This window comes from Sturnira hondurensis, unplaced genomic scaffold (genome assembly GCF_014824575.4).
Source record: "Sturnira hondurensis isolate 20B ecotype Veracruz unplaced genomic scaffold, ASM1482457v3 Scaffold0024651, whole genome shotgun sequence".
In the NCBI taxonomy this organism is placed as follows: Eukaryota; Metazoa; Chordata; class Mammalia; order Chiroptera; family Phyllostomidae; genus Sturnira; species Sturnira hondurensis.
The window spans coordinates 505,943-528,408 of record NW_028097282.1 but is presented as its reverse complement, the minus strand read 5'-3'; the positions used below and the strand labels follow the sequence as shown (position 1 = coordinate 528,408).

General features: G+C 39.3%; 1 protein-coding gene across 3 annotated transcripts in view; it reads right to left on the bottom strand.

Annotated features, from left to right (window-relative positions):
* Positions 1-237: 237 nt before the first annotated feature.
* UPRT (uracil phosphoribosyltransferase homolog) overlaps positions 238-22,466 on the bottom strand; it is a 38,434-nt gene continuing 16,205 nt past the window's right edge. The window contains exons 1-7 of one of the 3 annotated variants that reach the window (XM_037038592.1): positions 12,998-13,035; positions 12,324-12,366; positions 8,507-8,576; positions 7,425-7,487; positions 4,805-4,966; positions 4,003-4,101; positions 238-1,607 (exon numbers count right to left, since the gene is read on the bottom strand). In XM_037038592.1, the coding sequence (XP_036894487.1) occupies positions 1,501-1,607; positions 4,003-4,101; positions 4,805-4,966; positions 7,425-7,487; positions 8,507-8,576; positions 12,324-12,344 (522 nt within the window). In that variant the 5' untranslated portion in view covers positions 12,345-12,366; positions 12,998-13,035 and the 3' untranslated portion in view covers positions 238-1,500. Of the gene's footprint in view, positions 1,608-4,002; positions 4,102-4,804; positions 4,967-7,424; positions 7,488-8,506; positions 8,577-12,323; positions 12,367-12,997; positions 13,036-22,466 lie in introns of those variants that run through there. The other 2 variants (XM_037038590.1, XM_037038591.1) reach the window with 2 other exon arrangements.

The window sequence follows — 22,466 nt, the reverse complement described above, 5'->3', positions numbered from 1 at the left end:
ACTGCCTTCTGCTCTTTTCTATTTTAAATATTTATTTTTAGAGAGAGGGGAAGGGAGGGAGAAAGAGAGGGAGAGAAACATCAGTATGTGGTTGTCTCTCACGTGCCCTCCACTGGGGATCTGGCCTGCAACCCATGCATGTCCCCTGACCGTGAATTGAACTGGTGACCCTTTAGTTCACAGGCAGGCAGGCACTCAATCCACTGAGCCATACCAGCCAGGGAGTCTTTTCTGTTGTTTTTTTTTTTTTAAACAGAGGTCCACAAAAGCAGCCTATGGGGCTATGAGATTATAATTAATCAAATAATCAGTAACCACTGTTAAAATGTTTTAACACCAATGTAAAATGAGATCAGGATTTCACAAGAGAGTTTCAGAACAGAAACACCAATTTCTAAAAAGGTTTATCTTCCTTTCAGAAGCTTCAATCTGAATATATAAAGTTTAGGGATTTTTAAAAATATCATGGTGTCTTTTCCATTTTGATCTATCTACAGTTGACAAACATGCAAAAGTAACTAATTTCCAAATCAAAAACCTCTAGTAAAAACATTCTAATTAAAAAGTCCAGCTTTATCATTTCCTTATGGGCTATTAAGACCCAACAAGAAACTGTCCTTTTCTCCCTCACCTCAGAAAACCCACCACCAATTTCTTTCTAGGACACTGATGACATGAAAAGTACTTAGCCCTCCCTCGTCAGTATCCAGACATCCCTGTTTCAATCTATGTGAGTTAATGTTACAGTTCCCATCGCAGGAAATGCCCCACCATTTTTTCACTGAATTGCATTTGGCCAGCCACCTACTAGCACTATACAGGGCAGGAAATGAGTCAGGGAGAACATAATGGCCTGACTGAAAAGCTAGCCACATATCCTGTGTCTGCCAGTTGAGTGAGGGATATTAAGGAAATGTAAAATTCAAGGAGGAATTTTTTTCATCCTCTTCCAGTTATCAGCATGTATAATACTGGGAAATAAACAGTAGAGGAAGGGATGGCTGGGTGGGGGAGGGTGGGGGTGGAGGGAATTGAGATAACTGTATTTGAACAATAATAAAAAATGAAAAAAAGTAGTAGAGGAAGGTGAAAACAGCTATATAAATGAAAACTCCCTAGAACTAAAAGTAAACTAAACAATATGCAAACTATACTGGGCCAAAGAACTTACTTCCATTTGGATTTTATTTGTGGCTGCAAGCAATCTCCAAACTGAGAGGCTCATAAATTAGGGACCAGTTTCAATGATTTGCATAAGAATATTAACATATTTTCTAAGAGTTGCATGTACTTTATTGTTGAATTTGGTATAAACAGTCAAGAAATGACCAAATAAAATAAATACACCTCAACTGTTTTCTTTCTACTATACGCACTTCCAAAAATTACTAGGCATATTTAACAATTTTCTCTGCTATTCCTCAACTCAATCAATAAAACTGTAAAAACTCAAAATATAACTGTAATATTACACATGATGATAAATTTTCCTCCAATGATTTAATCTGTTCCAAAGTATTTCTGTCCAAAGTGTGTAGGTGCAACAGGATGAACTTCGGTGGTTAAAATTGTGATCTCTGGAAACTCCTGAATGATTGATTTGGCACCTTCAAAAAATAAGAGGAAAAAAATTATTATTATTGCAGGGCTTTTGGTAACATTAGCTGGAATTCAGGAGTTTTATGGTCAGTCACTAGGCCTCATATTCACAGAGGACACAGAGCAATGACCTAATGACCTTTGGGTACATAGTGAGACTGGGTTAACCAGTTTTTTTAAGGTCTGACATCTGAAAAGCTTTGACAGTAGTCAGACTATGCCCCCACCCACTCAGTCATAAATTCTTATAATCAATTGTTTTATAGGCAAGATTTGAAAAACATATTAAGTTACAGCGACTTCTGCCCTAAAGAGTCTATGGTTTTGTTTCCTTTTAAAGGCAGCTGGAATAGAGAGAATATACCGTATTTTTCAGACTATAAGGCGCACTCTCTCCCCCAACCCTCCTTACCAATTTGGGAGAAATAATGGTCGTTAATGCTGCTGTTGAGCTCTGCTTACATTTACATTGGTGAAATATTATGTTATTTATGTTGTTAAATATTTTACCACATTTTTTCCTTCAACAATTTCCCCCCTTTTTTCTTCCTCTAAAACCTAGGTGCGTCTTATGATTCAAAAACTATGGTAGTTCTTTCTGCCAATGGGATCATACAGGAGATAATTTCTCAACTGGAACACTGTGAAACAAATGCAAAGACTTCTTTGTTATATCAACACAAGCTAGCTTTTAAGAAATTAATACTCTAGCTTTTATCAGGGAGGGTGGGGGGAGGGGCCCAGGAAAGGCATGAGGTAGTACCCCAGTCAGGCTAAAAAGCCAACAACAGACAGTGTGCCACAGAATATGACTTTTTTCATCTATAATATCACAGAATAATATAATATTGTCATGTATACTATTAGGACTAATACAGTTGCTTGTCTACTCCCAAAGGCAGAATCCAGTAATTATTTGGTTATCTCAATGTTTACACAGTGCCATGTTACATATAAATGGATGACCAAGCAAATCATACTTTCAGCATGAACATCTGAACTACAGGTAATAACTTTTACTATGAAACAGCAAAATAATCAATGGCTTACTAAAGAAAGCCCCCACAAAATGGAAACTCTATGGCTGATTCAGGCTTGGCCTGAGACTTGGAACCTTTGGAAATGAAGAAATGCCCTAACTAGAAGCCATATATTTCTCTTTCTATTCAGTTATGAAACAAATACAAATTCATTGTGGAACATTTGGAAAATATTTTTAAAACTTTAAAAAATAAAATGAATCACTTAGAATCCTACCATCCAAAAATAACCACTATTAATGTTGTACATGCATTTTAAAATGAAGCTGAAAACAATATTACGCATCTGTCTAGCCTCTCATGCTGAGGAAAGATTAGGTTCTATGTAAAATCCAAGTCTGATTTTAGTCATAATTTGTATTGGTCATCTCTAACCTTGGTAATAACATTTAACACTATTCTAATGCTGTTCTTTATCCTGCTCTCTTACACTCACCATATAGATTTTTTGATGTTGTTATTTTCAAAAACATGATTTAACAGTTACATAATATTACATCCTTTGAATATATGTTTAACCATTTCCTTATTGTAACTTATTTACATACTTTCAAATTTTTTCTTATACTAAGTATTTTTACACGCATCTATGATTATTTTATTAGGATATTCTCACAATTGTCCTAGATTACATGGCAAACAAAAGTAGGGCCCTAAATTAGGCTTACCCCCCTCACAAAATGGAGAAGACAGTTTTGTCACGAGGGTCTTTGAGCATAAGTCCAACTTTAAAAACTGCTCTTTGCTTCACAGTGCAAAGCATACTTTTAAGTAAGACCATAGGGCTAGCTACAATCTATCATTTCTTGCTGTTTGGGCGCAGTTCTCAGGCTCATATGAGGAACTAGGAAAAACAGGGACCTTTTGGCCATTTGCAGGCTCTACCCAAACACAACCACTAGGAAAACAACTGCTATCCCCTTACTGGGATTAGTTCACACTTTTCCATTTCAGTTTCAACAACTTAAGAATGGTGTAGCCCTGGCTGGGGTAGCTCAGTGGATTGAGCACGGGCCTGTGAACCAGAGGATCGAGTTCGATTCCCAGTCAGGGCACATGCCTGGGTTGCAGGCCAATTCCCAGCAGGGGATGCAGTTCCCGGCAGGGGGCACATGAGAGGCAACCATACATTGATATTTCTCTCCCTCTCTCCTTCCCTTCCCCTCTAAAGATAAATAAAATAAATAAAATCTTAAAAAAAAAGAATGGTGTAAAATATTATCACTAGGCTTACTACCAAAATCAGATTTAGATTAATGTGGACTCAAATCAACTTTTCATCAGGATGAGAGGCTAGAGAGATGCATACTTACCCACCCAAATGACCATCAGAACTCCACTTACTGCTTCATGCTGAACTTACCATGAGGAGTGGAGAAGAGACTGAGTAGAATGATAACACTGGGTTGAACCCCATGTTCTATAAGAACTTTTACAGCTTCAATTACAGTATTTCCAGTGCCTGAAATCAAATGACAACCAAATGAATTGGCAACTTTAACACTTATCTCAAAATATATTTATGCTTCTTTGAAGGAAAGGCAGTTTGGTAATCTAACGTTAGTTAAGAGACCACTAGGCAAAGCTTCATTTGAGGTACCTGTTTTTTTTTTTTACCAATGATGTTATTTTCAATAATGGACATGACACATACACTTGACAGTTTTCAAAGGTAAAACAAGTCCTAAGTTCATTCAGTATTTGAGATATCAGATTGAACACCCACTGTCTACCTCCAATCCCAAGAGACCACAGCATGTGTGATCTGAGTAAGCTTAGGCAACACACATATTAAAAGAAAAAAAAAATTCCTTCCAAGGAGGATAAATCCTGGAGAAAATCATTGCTATAACTCATCGGGCTAGAGAGGGGACATCTTTCAATATATTTTCTGTGTTTTATATATTTTGCTTCACTGGATCTGTTGCTTCAATGTGTTCATTTTAAGGACAAAACTCTTTGGAACTAATAAGGTTTGAATAATGTATATCCTCTTACTACACAATAAAAATTCTCCAGCGAACTGCCCAAGGCAACTCCAAATCCAACTGAGAAAAACACATTTAGAAACAGTTCTGCCTTATAAAGGGTGCCCAGAAGGCAGGCACTAAATTGAATTTAAACTTATCTAACCAAAGGTTACAAATTAAACCCAAACCACTCACTGAGAATTGGATACATCAGAAGGACTTTTCTCCTATAAATGTCTGGAGGGAACTTGGCATAATATACTTTGGCTCTTTGTGTCTCCTCATCACTCTGAATCAGGATCTTTCCAATACGTATGGATCGACAGCAATCTCGTAAACCTTGCTCCATTGCCTCACCTTGAAGAAGGAAATAAACATGACGAGTGTTAGAGGGGATAGAGTGAAAGTCAAGAATAGGCCAAAGCAATGTTTCTGACTGTTATTAATACACAAAGGACATTGTCAAGATGAAGCAATTCTTCTTAAGCTAACGGCTTTACTTCTGATATGTATTTTATAGTTTGTGCAGGTCAATGAAACTAGGTTATGGGCTAGTCAATGAAACTGGGATAAGCTAGTTTTATTGCTGGCATGCAAGTTTTAGAGCTGTCATGCTTCCACGATTACAGGAAATAAAGTGTTTTGTTGAGCTGCTCCCTGAGCTTCTCCAATATCTGGAACACTTTTATTATTTAAGGGAGCCTTTAAACAACCTAAACTTGTTGCTTTTGTCTGAAAAAATATAAAAGGTTGATGGAACAATGAAGCCTACAGACCAAAGGATCTCCTTTTAGATCAAGGTGGCATCAGGACACATCACTTAGCCCCAGCAGTAACATCGGTAGCAAAGGTTTTGGTGACAAATAGTGGAAAAATAATGTGTTGTTCTCTCTCCCCCGAGAGAACCACAAATGGCAGCACTCCCACCCCCTTAGTTTCTGAACATGGAGCTATTCTGAGTCTGAATTCTTTTAAGGAAGTGTCTGTCAAAAGTCAATCATTCTCATACCACCTTAAAGATTTTAGGCTACATCAGAATTCTATTTGTATTACTTATTTAATATTTTTCTTTTAAAAAAGATTTTATTTATTTATTTTTAGACAGAGGGAAAGGGAAGGAGAGGGGGAGAGAAACATCGATGTATGGCTGCCTCTCACACATCCCCTACTGGGGACTTAGCCCGCAACCCAGGCATGTGCCCTGACTGGGAATTGAACTGGTGACCCTTTGCTTCACAGGCTGGCACTCAGTCCACTGAGCTACACCAGTCAGGGCTATTTACCTAATATTTTTCTGTTTACATGTACTTTAAGAGGAAACTTTATAATCATTACTGTAAACATAAAAAGTTTCTAATGTATATGAAAACCAATCAATAGCTCTTAAAGTTAAAAACAACCCTGTCTATGCATCACCCCATGGTCATCTGGGGTTGAAAGACTATGCTGCTGCCTTTAAGGCAGGAGTTGGACTAAAACAGAAGAGATTGTAACTGAAAAGTCCATCTCCATTGTCTTTACCACTTTTAAAAGGTTAAACAACATTATCCTGAAAATCCTATAATTGTTTAAGAGCTACCATATTTCTCCATGTATAATGTGCTCCTGCGTTTTTGTGTACATTATACATGGGATTATTATATCCATGGTTAATCATATCCATTATTAATCATTACACCCATGTATAATGAACATCCTTATTTTTCCCTCAAAAATTTGGGTGGAGCCCTGGCTGGTGTAGTTCAGTGGACAGAGCGCAGGCTGTGAACCAAAGAGTTGCCCATTCAATTCCCAGTCAGGGCACATGCCTGGGTTGCAGGCCAGGTCCCCAGTAGGGGGCGTGTGAGAGGCAACCACACATTGATGTTTCTCTCCCTCTCTTTCTCCTTCCCTCTCCTCTAAAAATAAAAATAAATAAAATCTGTAAAAAAATTTTGGGTGAAAAAACGGCATATTATGCAAGGCAAAATATGGTACTTTCTAATAAAAAGGGAGTTTAAAGCTCCTGTTTTACTTCAGGCATTCAGTTGTTCACAAATAGAACTTTATGGCCAGAAGAGAAAAGGAAATGTTTATACATTAAAAAAAAAAAGTCCATCTGCTTCCAGTGCAAGGGGGCTTCCAGTGTTCTCTGGATCTTGCGCAAAAATAATTAAGTTGCTGAATGGAAATAATCAACTCCGTGTAACCTATGTTTTAATTATAGGCATGTGATTTTTCTGCACAAGTTAGTTTAGAAGGGTAATCAGCTGGACTCAAACACAAATACAGCAGTTATGAGCAACTGGAAACACAGAGTTAATGATAGTTAAGTGCTTTGCCCAGATGGTCACATACTCATCAAATATAAAACTAAAAATATCGAACAGGTCATTCAGTCCAGCTCCTGACAGGGTACAACTATTCCATACCAAAGAAATAAAAAACAGAAAAATATTTTCTTCAGCCAGGTATGCAAAGTTCTGCCGGCCTGAAATTGTGCCCTAGTTCATCAGTCTTCAAGCTGCCCTGTTCTCCCCAAGGGAGTGTAGTTGCATCTTCCTATCCTCCCATCCTCCTCTGAACCTTTTCAAAAGCTGGCTTGCCCACAGGGGCAGGCCGGCCGGTAGGGAAGATGCTCTGCAGTTAAAATTAGCCAAACTCAGCAACACACAGACTACAATTAAGGCCACATGAAGACAGATGACACAGGTAGGGAGATTTAAGCTGAAGCAGGCTGCAGCTACAATTATGACAGACAAGCTCACTTCTCTCCTGGAAAAAAAGCAACTGATTCTCTGCATGCAAAGAGACAAAATTGCACATGTAAACCTACCGCTTCTCATTATGCTGACCCCACAATTTCCCTTCTCAAATTTCACTCCTTCGTACTTGTACCCTGTTGAGTAATAAATCCAAAGATGTTACCTTTCATCATTGAAGCAAACTACTTATTTTATAAAGTGCCTACGGTTTAAAGCAGATGGGTATGAAGAAACCCTTGTCCAGATACATTGTATAAGGTCTCAGATTTCTGGTGAAAATAATGAGTCAAGACTTTTCATAGTTATTTATTAATTCTTCATAAGAATCCTATGGAGATAACTGGGAGAGGTGGAATTTATCAAGTGGGAATAGGACATATGATAGCATCATATTCACAGACACATTCTTCAAGCTGAATTCAGAGAATCATTGCACTCTGAGAATGCTATAAACACCATCAACTCAAACCGGCACCCACTGAGAGTCACAGCAGAGAACCTCCTCATTCTGTCCCTTTTTATGAGTCTCTATTCTGCCTTAAAAAGCAAAAGAAAGAGACTGAAGTAGTTACAAAGATAGGTTCAACCCTTGCTGTCATCCTAAATGTGTTTAAATTATGCAGCAAGCGCAGCCCCGAATCTGAAGAGTCAAACTTCTAATAGAACGGCTTCTATTACTTACTGAAAAAAAAAATCAGAATTTCAAATCCATGAACAGGGATCTTTGGCTGCTTTCCATTTGAGTATCACATGGCACCTTCTCCAATTCTCATCTTTTTTAGTTTTCTTTTTTACTTTTCATACTTTCATGTAGAGTTCCAATGTCAAGCCAGCCCACCCATTTTGTTCCCCAAAGAGGTGAAGATAAGCTGCCAGCAATTCTTAACCCCAGTACCAATGGGATGTCATCAAAGGCAACACCTGAATTCTAAAGAACATTTATTAACCTTTAACCTGAATTCACCAGCAAGCCATTAAAACGTTACCCACATAAATTTCTTTACTAAACATCGCCAGGTTATGAAGTTGTTTAAAAGAACAGCTCCACCTAGACTCCACATTCTGCCTATAATTTGTGCAGACTGCTCTTTCCATTTCCTCCAATTCTAATGCAACATTTTTTGAGGAAAATTACAGTAACACCTCTGGTTACCTGTCGGAGTGGTCACCACACATTCTTTATACGGCAGCTGATTCAATCCCTCTTCCACAACAAGTCTGATCTAGAAAGTCAAAGAAAGAATAAGTTGAAAATCTGCTAAGAATCTCCTGTTACCTGTTAGCCTCCAGAGCTGAACACTAGGCCAAGTTCAATAACACACTTGGCAAGGATTTACCTTATGGAGGAAGGAAAAGGGCCCCTATTATGTGTCAGATAAAGATAGACCAAAATGCCAGGCTGCTTGCTGCTAGGTATTCAACCTTGTTTAGGCAATTGATTTCCCAAAGAAAGCTTAAGTATGCCTTATGATTCTCATTCAGTCAGTCCAGGATACATTAAAAGAGAGGCAAAACTACAGCCAATGACAAGAGTCATGGCAGATACCCTTGGAAGAAATAAACTTCTGGTTACTCTGGAAATAGTGCACAGAGGGAACCTCTTTGCTTTGTTCAGTACTTTGAAATTGTTCAGTTAGATTCTTTTTAATAACTCCCACCATAAAGTGAAATGAAGCCTGAAACTTGTTAGTAAGAAATAAATGAGTGGATGGGGTTGAACCAATTTCCTGAGCTTGAAGTAGGAACAAGTTGAATGAATTCAGACTTCTTAGCTAAAAAACAAAACAAAACCAAAGGCTCCTAATGATCTTAATGTGTGGTATAGAGGAAAGAATTCATCAGAACTACAATAAACAGTGTCCAAAAGCCAGGATATTCCTTCCTATGAGCACTGGAGATCTACTACCAAAAAGGCAGTGCTGAGTCTAAAATGCACATTTTCTGCAATCAATATTACAATATTGATTGAGAATCAGGAAGAGCCGGGAGAAATGCTAGGCGCCATTCACTGTTACCACAACACAACGCCCTGTTGTCAATAAAATGATCAATGCTAGGTGGGCCGGCACTTTGTCAGCCCGCAGCACCAGACAGAGGGTCCAGGAACCTCATGAACACTGTGTATGAGCACACTCACCTCTACCCACCACCTTCTGTGGGGGATCATGTTTCTCATGAGGAGATTGCAAGGGAAGAAGATGATCCTTTTCTTTGAAGACCTAAATCTCCTGCTAATGAGGCTCCTCTAAAGAGTTGTACCTTTCCAGCAACCCTGGACAGAAATTTGTGTCCAAGCCTTATACAAAAACATAAAACCAGAAGACATTTGACTGAAATATAAAGAAGTTAACATATGAGTGCCAGGGAAGCCAATCCTGCTAAATTCAGGATAGAATTAATGTCAACTATAATGGGACCCTTGTCCTAGAAAGAGACAGTGTACTAGAAAACCTCAACACTGGAAACCTAAACATCTCAAGTCCCTACCACAACACACAGACCCTCTTCCCCCCACCTCCCAATACCAGTACCTTCACAACCAACTGCAGAGAACAGAGAAGCCCCAATTATCATCCCCTCAGGTGAGTTATGCCCTGGATCCTTATTATCTCATTTGATTAAGATACAAGGGGGGACCCAAAGAAACCCCTGAATTTATTTATAAAAATTGTGCATTTATTCTTACATGTTTAAACTTCAGTCACCTTCAAAGTACTCTTCATTTGATACAATAGACCTAATTGAGACTTTTTTCCACTGCTCAAAATAGTTTTTGAACTCGTTAATTTGGATGCCTTTTAGTGCTTCTACTGTTTTTTGTTTCACCTCTTCCACATCAGCAAAACTTTTCCCTTTGAGGACTTTTTTATCTGGGGAAATTAAAAAAAAAGTCGCTCGGGGCAAGATTTGGTGAATAGGGAGGGTGGTGCACAGGGGTCATGCTGTTTTGGTCAAAAACAGCTGAACAACACTCAATGTGGTGTGAGCTGCTGCGCTCATAAATCACTCATCATGAAATGGGCAAACACGTTGAGATAGTCTTCAAAAAAATTTACTGAAAGCAAATGCAGCCTCTCATAATAACCCCAGTTGGTACACTGATACAGATGGGTTCCTAGAACACTCACCTAGCAGGGAAACTATAAGGGGCCTGCCCTCCCAAAGATAATCCCAGTTTGGGGGGGGGGGGGGGTCCTCTCTCGTATAATCACAAACTTAACTCCCACTTTCTGTAGAAAAGAGGCATAAGGAAAAGCAAATAAAGAGGAATAATTTTCTACCAATGAACACCAAGACCTCTCTTTTCCCCACAGCTGCCACTGATACAAGTTCCTTCTTCCTTAAACCTGCTCCTTTAACGTGATAAAAAGCCATAGTGACAGAATGGCCTAACTACCACTCCAGAAATGTCAACTACACTCATTTTGATGAAAGCCAAGGATTACTACTGCCCTTACAAACTCAAATAGTTATAAATAGAAGTTGCCTCTGAACCAAGGTTATTTAAAGCCAAAAGTATAGTAGTTGTCTATACTCGTTTGAAATACAAGATTTTTCACAGGAAAAATCTAAATGAAATTAATAAGCCACTTTTTTCTCTTTACCAAACGAAATACTGATAACAGTATTTAGGCTGCAAACTCCATGAGAGCAGGGACATGTCTGTATTCTCTACTGCTGTATCTCTTCCCCCTGCAACACAGCTTAGCAAAGTGTCTGACTTACAAGAGTTCAATATATGTTTCATAAATGAATGAGTGAATGAATATTAACAACCACAGCAGGAAATGTGTCAACCTCATTGTAAGAACTGAGAACACTTACATATAAACACAAGAAGGAAACAGATTGAAAACAACACAATCTAGCCTGAGATAACTGTCAGATCACACTAGCTAAACAGAATTGAGCTTGGTCAATCCTTAACAGAAAGTCCCCGAGGAAAGCAGAGACAGTCCAACTTAATATTACACATGTGAGGACAGTAATGAAAAGAGGCAAAATAAACATGTCCCATGTAGTAATTGCAGGAGTTCATTTTTGTGCATTAAATGCATATTACAGGGTAACTATTAGGTCTCCTTACATCTTTGGTTTTCTTTTAATGGATTGGGTTGGCCAAAAAGTCCATTTAGTTTTTTCCATAAAATAAAAGATACATTTTTCATTTTCACTGATAACTTTATTGATTCGGAGATCTTGAGTATGTTGGCTATCTCCTATGTGATATAATGTTGATTGTTCTCACTAATGTCTCAATTTGTTCGCTATCAACTGCAACTGGTCTACGCAACTGGGGAGCATCATCCAGCGAGAAATCTGCAGCATGAAACTTCACAAACCACTTTGGACATGTTCAATCAGTCACAGCACCTTTTTCAAACACTGCACAAATCTTTTTTTTCCCTGCGTTTTAGTTGCATTTTTACCTTTCTTGAAAGAGTAAAGCACAGTATGCCAAAAATGTTGTGTATTTTCTTTTACCGTCAATATTAAAACTGCTGCACAAAAATTTGCCAATACTGTTATGTTTTTTAAATGCATACTGATATGATAGCTGTCATAATACAATCTAACAAAATTGTTTTAAATAAAATTAAAAACAACTAAGTGCTACCAGAGCCATCTTACAGAGAAAAAAATTTTTTAGCCAATCCAATGCTTCACTTCACTGCCCTAAGATAAGGCATTTAAGGGTTACTTATAACCAAGTTTGCAAGAGCCATTTGAGAGGTAGGGGTTCCTGAAAGCTACAAAAAATAAGTTTATGGGCAATGCTTTGAGGTAAAAGGGATTGAGAAGAGCTAGAGTTTAATTCAACAGAAGAAGCAATACTTCATAAGTCTAGCAAGATGAAAGTTACTTGGTACAATCTCTCTCACCCCCAGAATGCTCTAAAATACCCTTGGCCTACTATGGTTATATCGTTAGGAACAACAATGAAATGAAAATGGAAATCTTCCACCTACCAAACGATCCGCAGAAAACATGAAGTCCCCTCTACTGGCTGTCCTAAAACAAAAAGTAGTACAAGTTTTAGTCTAGATTAGACCTTTAAGGTAAAATATTAATCATTATATACAGCAACACTCATATTATGACCTATTACATACTAAAAGCTTAAAAGTTTATATGTATGGACTATTATTAAGGCAAGATATTTTTCACTAGGATACAGAAGGCTAAATGGGATGACCTGATAAGTATTATTGAGAATACTTATTTGATATCAACATTGGAGTTAGGGATTGGAAAGGCTGAGCAGTCACCCACTGGGCTGCCTAAGAATGTTATTTAAGCAGATGAACAAAGCTACCCCTGGAAGATGGCAGTAAGACCACAGATCGAGTTAAGAGAAAAACTTTGTACTAAGAAATCAGGGTCCCCCCTTCCTCCTCTTCCATTCCCCTTGCCATAACCCCTCTACTTTGTCTCTAATCCCTTTTAGTATGAGAATGGTACAAACAAATAAATCTTATACCTTCAAGAACACATAACCTAATTTCGAAGATGTCTTTCTCAAATTATTGATTGATAATTTGTACCTTTTGCCTGTTTTTCAATCAAATACTTTGTTCCCTAGATCTTTCTGCCATTTTCCTGTATATTTCTTTCTGGTCAATCCTTTCATGTCCTTACATACCCAAGAAATGATAATCAGGGGTTACATCTATCCACAAGCTGTTAACCAGCCAAAAAAAAAAAAAAAGGAATGTTAAAAGGCTGACATTTTTTTTCTGTACATAAAAATCTATTATTGTTCCTCCTCTCTCCCATACATGTTCAATGGTTCAATTAAACAGACTGTATTACAATTTACATATTTAAAAATCCCCATTGGACATACTTAAAACATTCCCCAACATAGCATCAAAATGCCATATGCAAACATATATTATCTCAGTATACCATTAATCATGACTTTTTTTCAAGTTTCATTTACTCTCTCTGACAAGGAAAAGGAATGAAATATTCCTAATACAAATGTCATTAAGTTTCTTAGTATAACTAGAGTTCTATCACATTATGGATATCAGTGAAACCAACAGCAATTCACAATAGACTAGCTATATTAGAATTTAGTTCTGAGAGAAAATGACTAAATTAGTGCTTCTCAAGAATCATAACTGCACTGGAAGGTAGTCATGTCATAGGGCCTGCAGACCTACCTGTAAAGCAAGCTTCAGAAGGTATGCTCTGCCTAAGATAACAGAAGAATACAGCCTAGTAAGCACAAAATATGAGGTCTGTCGAGAAAAAGTCTAGCCATTGTTACCACAGCAAGAACGGTTTGCACGACATCAGTGTAACCTGGCAGCCAAGGGGAATGGACTGGAATATGCATGTGTGAACAAGGACAACTTCACTGTATTAGTCAGTGGAGGTGGTAGACACCATTGAGTGAGCATGTATACTGTGCGGCCATCACATTCAAAACAACTGAGCAAGTAGAGCAACAGATCTGCTTCAAATTTTGTATTAAGCTGGAACATTCCTCCACGGAAACTATTCAGATGATTCAGAAGGCTGCAGCAAAGGGCAACTGATGATTGGCAGCTTCATCAGACAAAGTACCTGTTTATGCATCACATCTCATGTAGAGTTTTTTGGTGAAACATCAAATCACCCAGGTGACTCAGCCACCCTATAGACTGGATTTGGCACTCTGTGACTTCTACCTTTCCCCACAACTAAAATCACCTTTGAAAGGAAGACATTTGACTTCTGGCCAAAATGGAAGTATAGGTGGAAACACTGTGCCTCCTTGCACAATCAAGTTTAAAGATAAATAGTTTTAGTAAAAAAATGCAACCAAAGCACAGGCAGTTGAACTGTACGGAAGTCCGACAACAACGACCCATTCAGCCAGACCAATGGGGGGGGCGGAGTCAGTGAGTAAGCAGCTGGTGGGGCGGGGTCGTGCAGCAAAAAGTGGCCAGACCAACCCAGGCTCAGGCAGTGGTTGGCAGATCCCAGGCGTGGGGTGGCAACAGGAAGACCTAGTGAGGGCGCAAGGCGGCTGTGGACTGCGGTCACACATTCGCGCGCAGATAAACCAGGCAAAGGAGTGAGCAGTGAGATGGACTGCACAACCCAGAGCCCCAGCACCGGGAATTAAAGCCTAAAAGGTCCAATTGTAAAAACTTTCGGGGTTGAGGTGCTGGTAGAAGCTCCCAGGCTCACAGAGAGTTTGCTGGAGAGACCCACAGGGTCCTGGAAGGTGCACAGGCCCACACACCTAGGAACCAGCACTGGGGTGGGGGGGGCAGTTTGCTTGTGGGAAGCAGCACAGGGGACTAAAATCTGAGAGAGGAACAAAAGCCACTGCCCCTCTCTGACCCCGCCCCCACATACAGCGTCACAACCCAGCAACTGGGTTGCCCCACCCTGGTGAACACCTAAGGCTCTGCCCCTCATACATAACAGGTGTGAACAGACCAAAACATTATGGCTCAAGGAGAACAGCTCAAAGCCCCAGAGCCAATACTTCTAAGCAACCAAGAGATAGCCAATCTATCAGATGCACAGTTCAAAACACTGTTGATCAGGATGCTCACAGAACTGATTGATTTTAGTCACAAATTAGAGGAACATATGAAGGCTAAACTCATTGAAATGAAGGGAAACGCACAGGAAACCAACAGTGATGGAAAGGAAACTGGGACTCAAATTAAGGGGGTGGACCAGAAGGAAGAAAAAAATGACCAAACACAAAAGAATGAAGAAACAAGAATTCATAAAAATGAGGAGAGGATTACGAACCTCCAGGACATCTTTTAATGTTCCAACATCCGAATGATAGGGGTACCAGAAGGGGAAGAGGAAGGGTGACAAGTGGAAAAGTTATTTGAACATATAATAAAGGAGAACTTCCCCAGTCTGGCAAAGGAAACAGACTTCCAGGAAATTCAGGAAGCTCTGAGAGTCCCAAAGAAGTTGGACCCAAGAAGGAACACACCAAGGCACATCATCATTACATTAGCCAAGATTAAAATTAAGGAGAGAATCCTAGAAGCAGCCAGAGATAAGGGGACAGTCACCTACAAAGGAGTTCTCATCAGACTGTCAGCTAATTTCTCAAGAGACTTTACAGGCAAGAAGGGGCTGGAAAGAAGTATTCCAAGTCATGAAATCCAAAGGCCTACATCCAAGACTGCTCTATCCGGCAAAGCTTTCATTTAGAATGGAAGGACAGATAAAGTGCTTCTCAGATAAGGTCAAATTCAAGGAGTTCATCATCACCAAGCCCTTATTATAGGAAATGTTAAAGGGACTTATCTAAGAAAAAGAAGGTAAAAAATATGAACAGTGAAAGGACAGCAAACTCACAGTTATTAACAACCACACCTAAAACAAAAGCAAACTAAGAGGACAGCGAGATCGGGAGAGGAACCATAGAAATAGAGATCACGTGGAGGGTTAGCAACAGGGGAGTGGGAGGAGGAGAAGGGGGGAGAAGGTACAGAGAATAAGTAGCATAGATGGTAGGTAGAAAATAGATGGGGGGAGGGCAAGAATAGTAGGGGAAATATAGAATCTAAAGAACTTGTGACACATGGACATAAACTAAAGCGGGGAATGGTGGGGGAAGGGTGTGCAGGGTGGAAGGGGAATGAAGGGGGGGAAATGGGACAAGTGTAATGGGATAATCAATAAAATATATATTAAAAAACAAAAGGAAGACATTTAGGATTGTCTATGAGATTCAAGAAAAGACAACGAAGTAGCTGATGCAGAATGGGAGAACTGTGTGAGGTCCCAAGGCACCTACTTTGAAGGGGACTAAGGTGCCATTGTCCTATGCACAATGTTTCTTCTATCTTGTATCTTCTTCAATAAATGTCTTGGCCCTGGCTGGCGTAGCTCAGTGGATTGAGCGCGGGCCTGCGAACCAGACGATCGCGGTTCGATTCCCAGTCAGGGCACATGCCTGGGTTGCAAACCGGTTCCTTGCAGGCCAACTACCAGCAGGGGATGCACAAAAGGCAACCATACATTGATGTTTCTCTCCCTCTCTCCTTCCCCTCTAAAAATAAATAAAATCTTTAAAAAAAATGTCTCTATTTTTCATAGTACATGGCTGGATACTTCCTTGACAGACCTTGTATAGCTGTTCTTTTCTTTCTTCTCTTAAGATAATGTCACTGACTCACAATTCAAGATATCTTACAGAATTTTCTTTCTGTTTGAGACTACTTGGCCATTGTTATGTAGACCAGGACAGGAAGAATGCTGCCAGGAGTTGAATAAATCAGATTGTTGAAGCTTGCATACTAAGTCACAGCCTATGACCCTGAAACCCCTTACTCATGATTTTTGTCCTTAAAAGCCCTGAATGATAAGTCATTATTCTGACTTTGGCTTTACGTGATACAGCTTCCCATTTCCTTGCTTAACATTCTGCAAATAAAGTGACTGTACTCTCACCACTGCAAAACTGGGTGTTCAATGTTTGGCTCTGCTGTGTGCCAAAAGGGATGAACACTCGTCCTGTTCAGTTACCATAGTCTCTAAAACATGGACCATAATTGAGCAACAGCAAGAATATAGGTCTGTATTCTTTATAGTCCCTAAATATTTATATAGTCCCTATAAAAAAACCTATTTACACATATCTACTACATACACGGAGAGCCCACTTAAAACAGGCTCTATATTATGTACTGCGGTTTTCAAATGAAACCATACTATTACACTAGCACCTTTCATTTCTGCAACTGATCGTCATAACATGCTTGCTGAGGAAGAAAAAGTCAGGGAACTACAAAAAAAAACAACAACAACAAACACTGAAGCCTACTGTCCTGTTTCCTAGACCTGTACGAGTACAGAGTTGTTGAGTTAGCCAGAACACAGTTTTTCAATAGGAAAGAGAAGTCTGGATTGGTCTTAAAGAAATGTCCATGGCCCTGGCTGGTGTAGCTCAGTGGATTGAGCGCGGGCCTGTGAAGCAAAGTATCACGGTTCGATTCCTAGTCAGGGCACGTGCCTGGGTTGCAGGGATGTGGGCACATGGAAGGGACACATGAGAGGCAACCACACATTGATATTTCTCTCCCTCTCTCCTTCCCTTCCTCTCTTTCTGAAAATAAATAAATAAAATATTTTTTAAAAGAAAGAAAAAAAAAGAAATGTCCAGTAACATCTTAGGAACACATCTGAAATATTTGATTTTAAGTTCTGAACAATTACACATAAGTTTATTACATGGAAAAGTTATATTAGGTTAAGTGTTCACAGTTGAACAAATCTATTAATTTATTTTGGAATCAGATATTTTAACACCTTTTACACTCTCCTGCAAAATATCAGCCTTAGCTGATAACTTTCACATAATAATCACCTTCTCTACATTCCCAAAATGGTACATGCTACGAACTAATATGTACTGGCATCTCTTTATAGTTATTTGATTTCCAATTAAAACATCCACTGCTCCAAATCATCCACTACAAACAGTAATCACTGTATTTTGCTGTGTAGAATGTGCACTTCCCCCCAAAATTTTTGAGGGAAAAATAAAGAAGCACATTATACATGGGCAGTACTAATTCTGTATCTATATATAAATGTTTTCAATTCTTTTAAAAATATTTTATTTATTTATTTTTAGAGAGATGGGAACGAAATGAGAGAGGGAGAGAAACATCGATGTGTGGTTGCATCTCACACCCACCACTAAGGACATGGCCTGCAACCGTGACATGTGCTCTGACTGGGGATCGAACAGGTGACCACTGTTTCACAGGTTGGCACTCAATCCACTGAGCCACACCAGCCAGAACTACATCTTTTTAATTCTTTTGCTTATGTGCTTATGTGTTAAAAGTGTAACTACAGAAAACAATAACTGATATCCATATGCAAAATAATACCCTGGAATATGGTAGTTGATTTTGTTTCTAAATATAAATATATACAAAACTGAATTAAAAAATTAAAACAAAAGATTTTTTTGAAAGTTTAGGCCAAAATGTGACTGAGCATTATACGCAGCAAAATATGGTTCTAGCCCTTGATCAGTGTGGCTCAGTTAGTTGGACCATCCTCCTGTAACTGAAAGGTTGCACATTCGATTCCTGGTCAGGACACATACCTAGGTTGCAGGTTCAACCCCTGGTCTGGTTGCTTATAGGAGGCAATCAATTGATGCTTCTCTCTCACACTGATGTTTCTCTCTCCCCCTTCCTCTCTCTGTAAAAGCAATGAAAAAATGTCCTCCAGTGAGGAGTTTTAAAAAACAGTAATTACTAACCTATCTCCTACTGTTTTAGACAGACTGAAGACCCTGTTTACTTTCAATCAATTCAGAAATTAAAGTACAACCAGAATACAGTAAATTGTTGTGTTTTTAAAAAACCCATAGTGGTTTTCAATATCCACATTTAAATCCTTAACACCATTTCACACTCAAGTTTGATAAAGCAGATATTTATTTGTTAGATCAATCAAGTTACACATTTTCTCTGAGCCCCTACTTTAGGCCCAACACTGGACTAAACCATTTGTTAATAAAGGTGTTTTACTATAAACAAAACCCTAGGCTTTATTAATCCCATGCACTTTGCTTTAAATCGTAACTCTATTCAATTTGTCTTAAAACAATTTTTAAAAAGAAATTTCTCACACTAGAAACAAAGACATTTAAACCATCCTCTATCTAATAACAGCCCCAAATAAAATCTAATGTAAAATTATTACAAAGCAACAAAGACACTAACACACACCCCTAGAATACTCTAAAATATATCTAAGTAACCAAATATCAATTACTATTTATTTATTTAAAAGATTTTATTGCCCTGGCTGGTGTAGCTCAGTGGATTGAGTGCAGGCCTGCGAACCACACGATCGTGGTTCGATTCCCAGTCAGGGCACATGCCTGGGTTGCGGGCCAGTTCCCAGCAGGGGACTCATGAGAGGCAACCATACAATGATATTTCTCTCCTTCTCTCCTTCCCTTCCCCTCTAAAAGATAAATAAATAAAATCTTTTCAAAAAAGATTTTATTGATTAATTTTCACAGAGGGGAAGGGAAGAAGAAAGAGAGGGAGAGAAACATCAATGTGTGGTTGCCTCTCCAGGGCTCCCTAACAGGGGACCTGGCCTGCAGCCCAGACACATGCTCTGACTGGAAATCAAACCAGCAACCCTCTGGATCGCAGGCCTGCACTCAATCTACTGAACCATACCAGCCAGGGCCCAAATATCAAATATTTAAATAGTGATATCCAGACACTCATAATTCAGAGCATAGAACTCTAATTAATATTAAGCTGAGCATCTCTTAAATTGTACAAATTCCAACCCAGATTAACAACGCAGATCTAACCACATCTGAGAATATATTTTTCTGGATACTCCCCCTAAATGTGTGTCACATATTTGTAGCAACAAAATGAAAGCCAAAGGCAGACATTTTTTTAAATGACATTCACTTAAACAACAATAGAATGAGAATCATATTGGAAGTCAAATCACAATTTTAATGTGGACTTGGTAAATCTAAGTTTGTACAGGTCCAGCAAACAGGGTAGTGGGTTTCAGCACTTTTTTGTACTACACTGACATTTTCCCTGCCTAAGATTATCTATAAAGCACTTCAAAAGCCCCAGAGAGGTACTTTCAGCCAAGATGGAGGCGTAGGTGGAAACACTGTGCCTCCTTGCACAACCAAGTTTAAAGACAATGAAGGTTCAGTAACAAAAATGCAACCAAAACACAGAAAATTGAACTATACGGAAGTCCAACAACATCCAACCCTTCAGCCAGACCAGTAAGAGGGGCAGAGCCAGTGGCTGGTGGAGCCGGGGTGCAAAGGAAAACTCGGCCAGACCAACCCAGGCGCACAGGCTGCTATTGGTGGATCCCAGGTGTGGGGTAGCAACAGGCAGACCCAGTGAGGGCACAAGGCAGCAGGCTGACCAAGGTCACACATTCGCATGCAGATTAACCAGTGAAGGAGCAAGCAGTGAAACAGACCACGCAGGCCCCAGTGGTGGGAAGCAGCAGAGGGGACCACTATTGCCCTGCCCTGGTGAACACCTAGGGCTCTGCCCCTCATACTTGACAGGCACAAACAGACCAAAACATTATGGCTCAAGACCTCGAAGCCCCAGAGCCAATAACTCTAAGCAACCAAGAGATAGCTAACCTATCAGATGCATAGCTCAAAACACTGTTGATCAGGATGATCACAGATCTGGTTGATCATAGTCACAAATTAGAGGAACATATGAAGGCTAAACTCATTGAAATGAAGGGAAATGCACAGGAAACCAATAGTTGTGGTGATAGAAAGGAAACTGGGACTCAAATCAAGGGAGTGGACCAGAAGGAAGAAAAAATGACCAAACACAAAAGAATGAAGAAACAAGAATTCATAAAAATGAGGAGAGGCTTAGGAACCTCTAGGACATCTTTAAAACATTCCAACATCCGAATTATAGGGGTACCAGAAGGAGAAGAGAAACAGCCACGAGTGGAACACTTATTTGAACAAATAATAAAGAAGAACTTCCCCAGTCTGGCAAAGGAAATAGACTTCCAGGAAATCCAGGAAGCTCTGAGAGTCCCAAAGAAGTTGGACCCAAGAAGGAACACACCAGGCACATCATAATTACATTAGCCAAGACGAAAATGAAGGAGAGAATCCTAGAAGCAGCAAGAGATAAGGGGACAGTCACCTACAAAGGAGTTCCCTTCAGACTGTCAGCTGATTTCTCAAAAGAGACCTTCCAGGCAAGAAGGGGCTGGAAAGAAGTATTCCAAGTCATGAAATCCAAAGACCTACAGCCAAGATTGCTTTATCCAGCAAAACTTTCATTTAGAATGGAAGGACAGATAAAGTGCTTCTCAGATAAGGTCAAGTTCAAGGAGTTTATCATCACCAAGCCCTTATTATAGGAAATGCTAAAGGGACTTATATAAGAAAAAGAAGATGAAAAATATTAACAGTGAAAGGACAGCAAACTCACAGTTATTAACAACCACACCTAAAACAAAAGCAAACCAAGAGGATAGCTAGATCAGGAGTGGAACCATAGAAATGAAGAACACATGGAGGGTTAGCAACAGGGGAGTGGGAGGAGGAGAAGAGGGGAGAAGGTACAGAAAGTAGCATAGACAGTAGGTAGAAAATAGATAGGGGGGAGGGCAAGAATAGTAGGAGAAGTATAGAATCTAAAGAACTTGAGACACGTGGTCATAAACTAAAGGGGGGAAGGGTGGGGGGGTGTGCAGGGTGGAGGGCAATGAAGGGGGGGAATAGAACTGTAATGGTGTAATCAATAAAATATATTAAAAAAATAAAGTGATGAAAGTAGGGAGGCTTACATAGGTGAAAAATTTCTATGGCCGAGTCGTATTCCACTGTGTATTATGTACCATAGTTGTTTCATCCACTCATCTGCTGATGGACACTTGGTCTGCTTCCAGATCTTGGGCAAGCACATACAATGAGCTAAAGGTAGTTTATTCAATAAATGTTATTGGGAAAATTAGACAGATATGCCCCAAAATCAAAATAGACCACCTTCTTATGTCATACACAAGAACAAATAGAATAAATTCAAAACGCATTAAAGACTTAAATGTTAGACCCAAACCATAAAAATGCTAGAAGAAAACACAGGCAGTAAAATCTCAGACGTTGCTGTAGCAATATTTTTTCTGATATATCTCTTTAGGCAAGGGAAGCAAAAGAAAAAACAAATGGGACCATATCAAATTACAAAGTTTTTACACAGCAAAGGAAACCATCAACAAAATAAAAAGACAACTGCCCTGGCTGGTATAGCTCAGTGGATTGAGCACAGGCCTGCAAACCAGACGGTCGCAGTTTGATTCCCAGTCAGGGCACATGCGTGAGTTGCAGGCCAGTTCCCAGCAGGGGACGCATGAGAGGCAACCATACATTGATATTTCTCTCCCTCTCTCCTTCCCTTCCCCTCTAAAGATAAATAAATAAAATCTTTTAAAAAATTAAAATTAAAAAAAATAAAAAGACAACCTACCAAATGGGAGAGCATACTCACCAATATACCTGATAAGGGGTTAATACCCAGAATTGATAAAGAATTTATAAAACTCAACACCAAAGGAAAGCAACT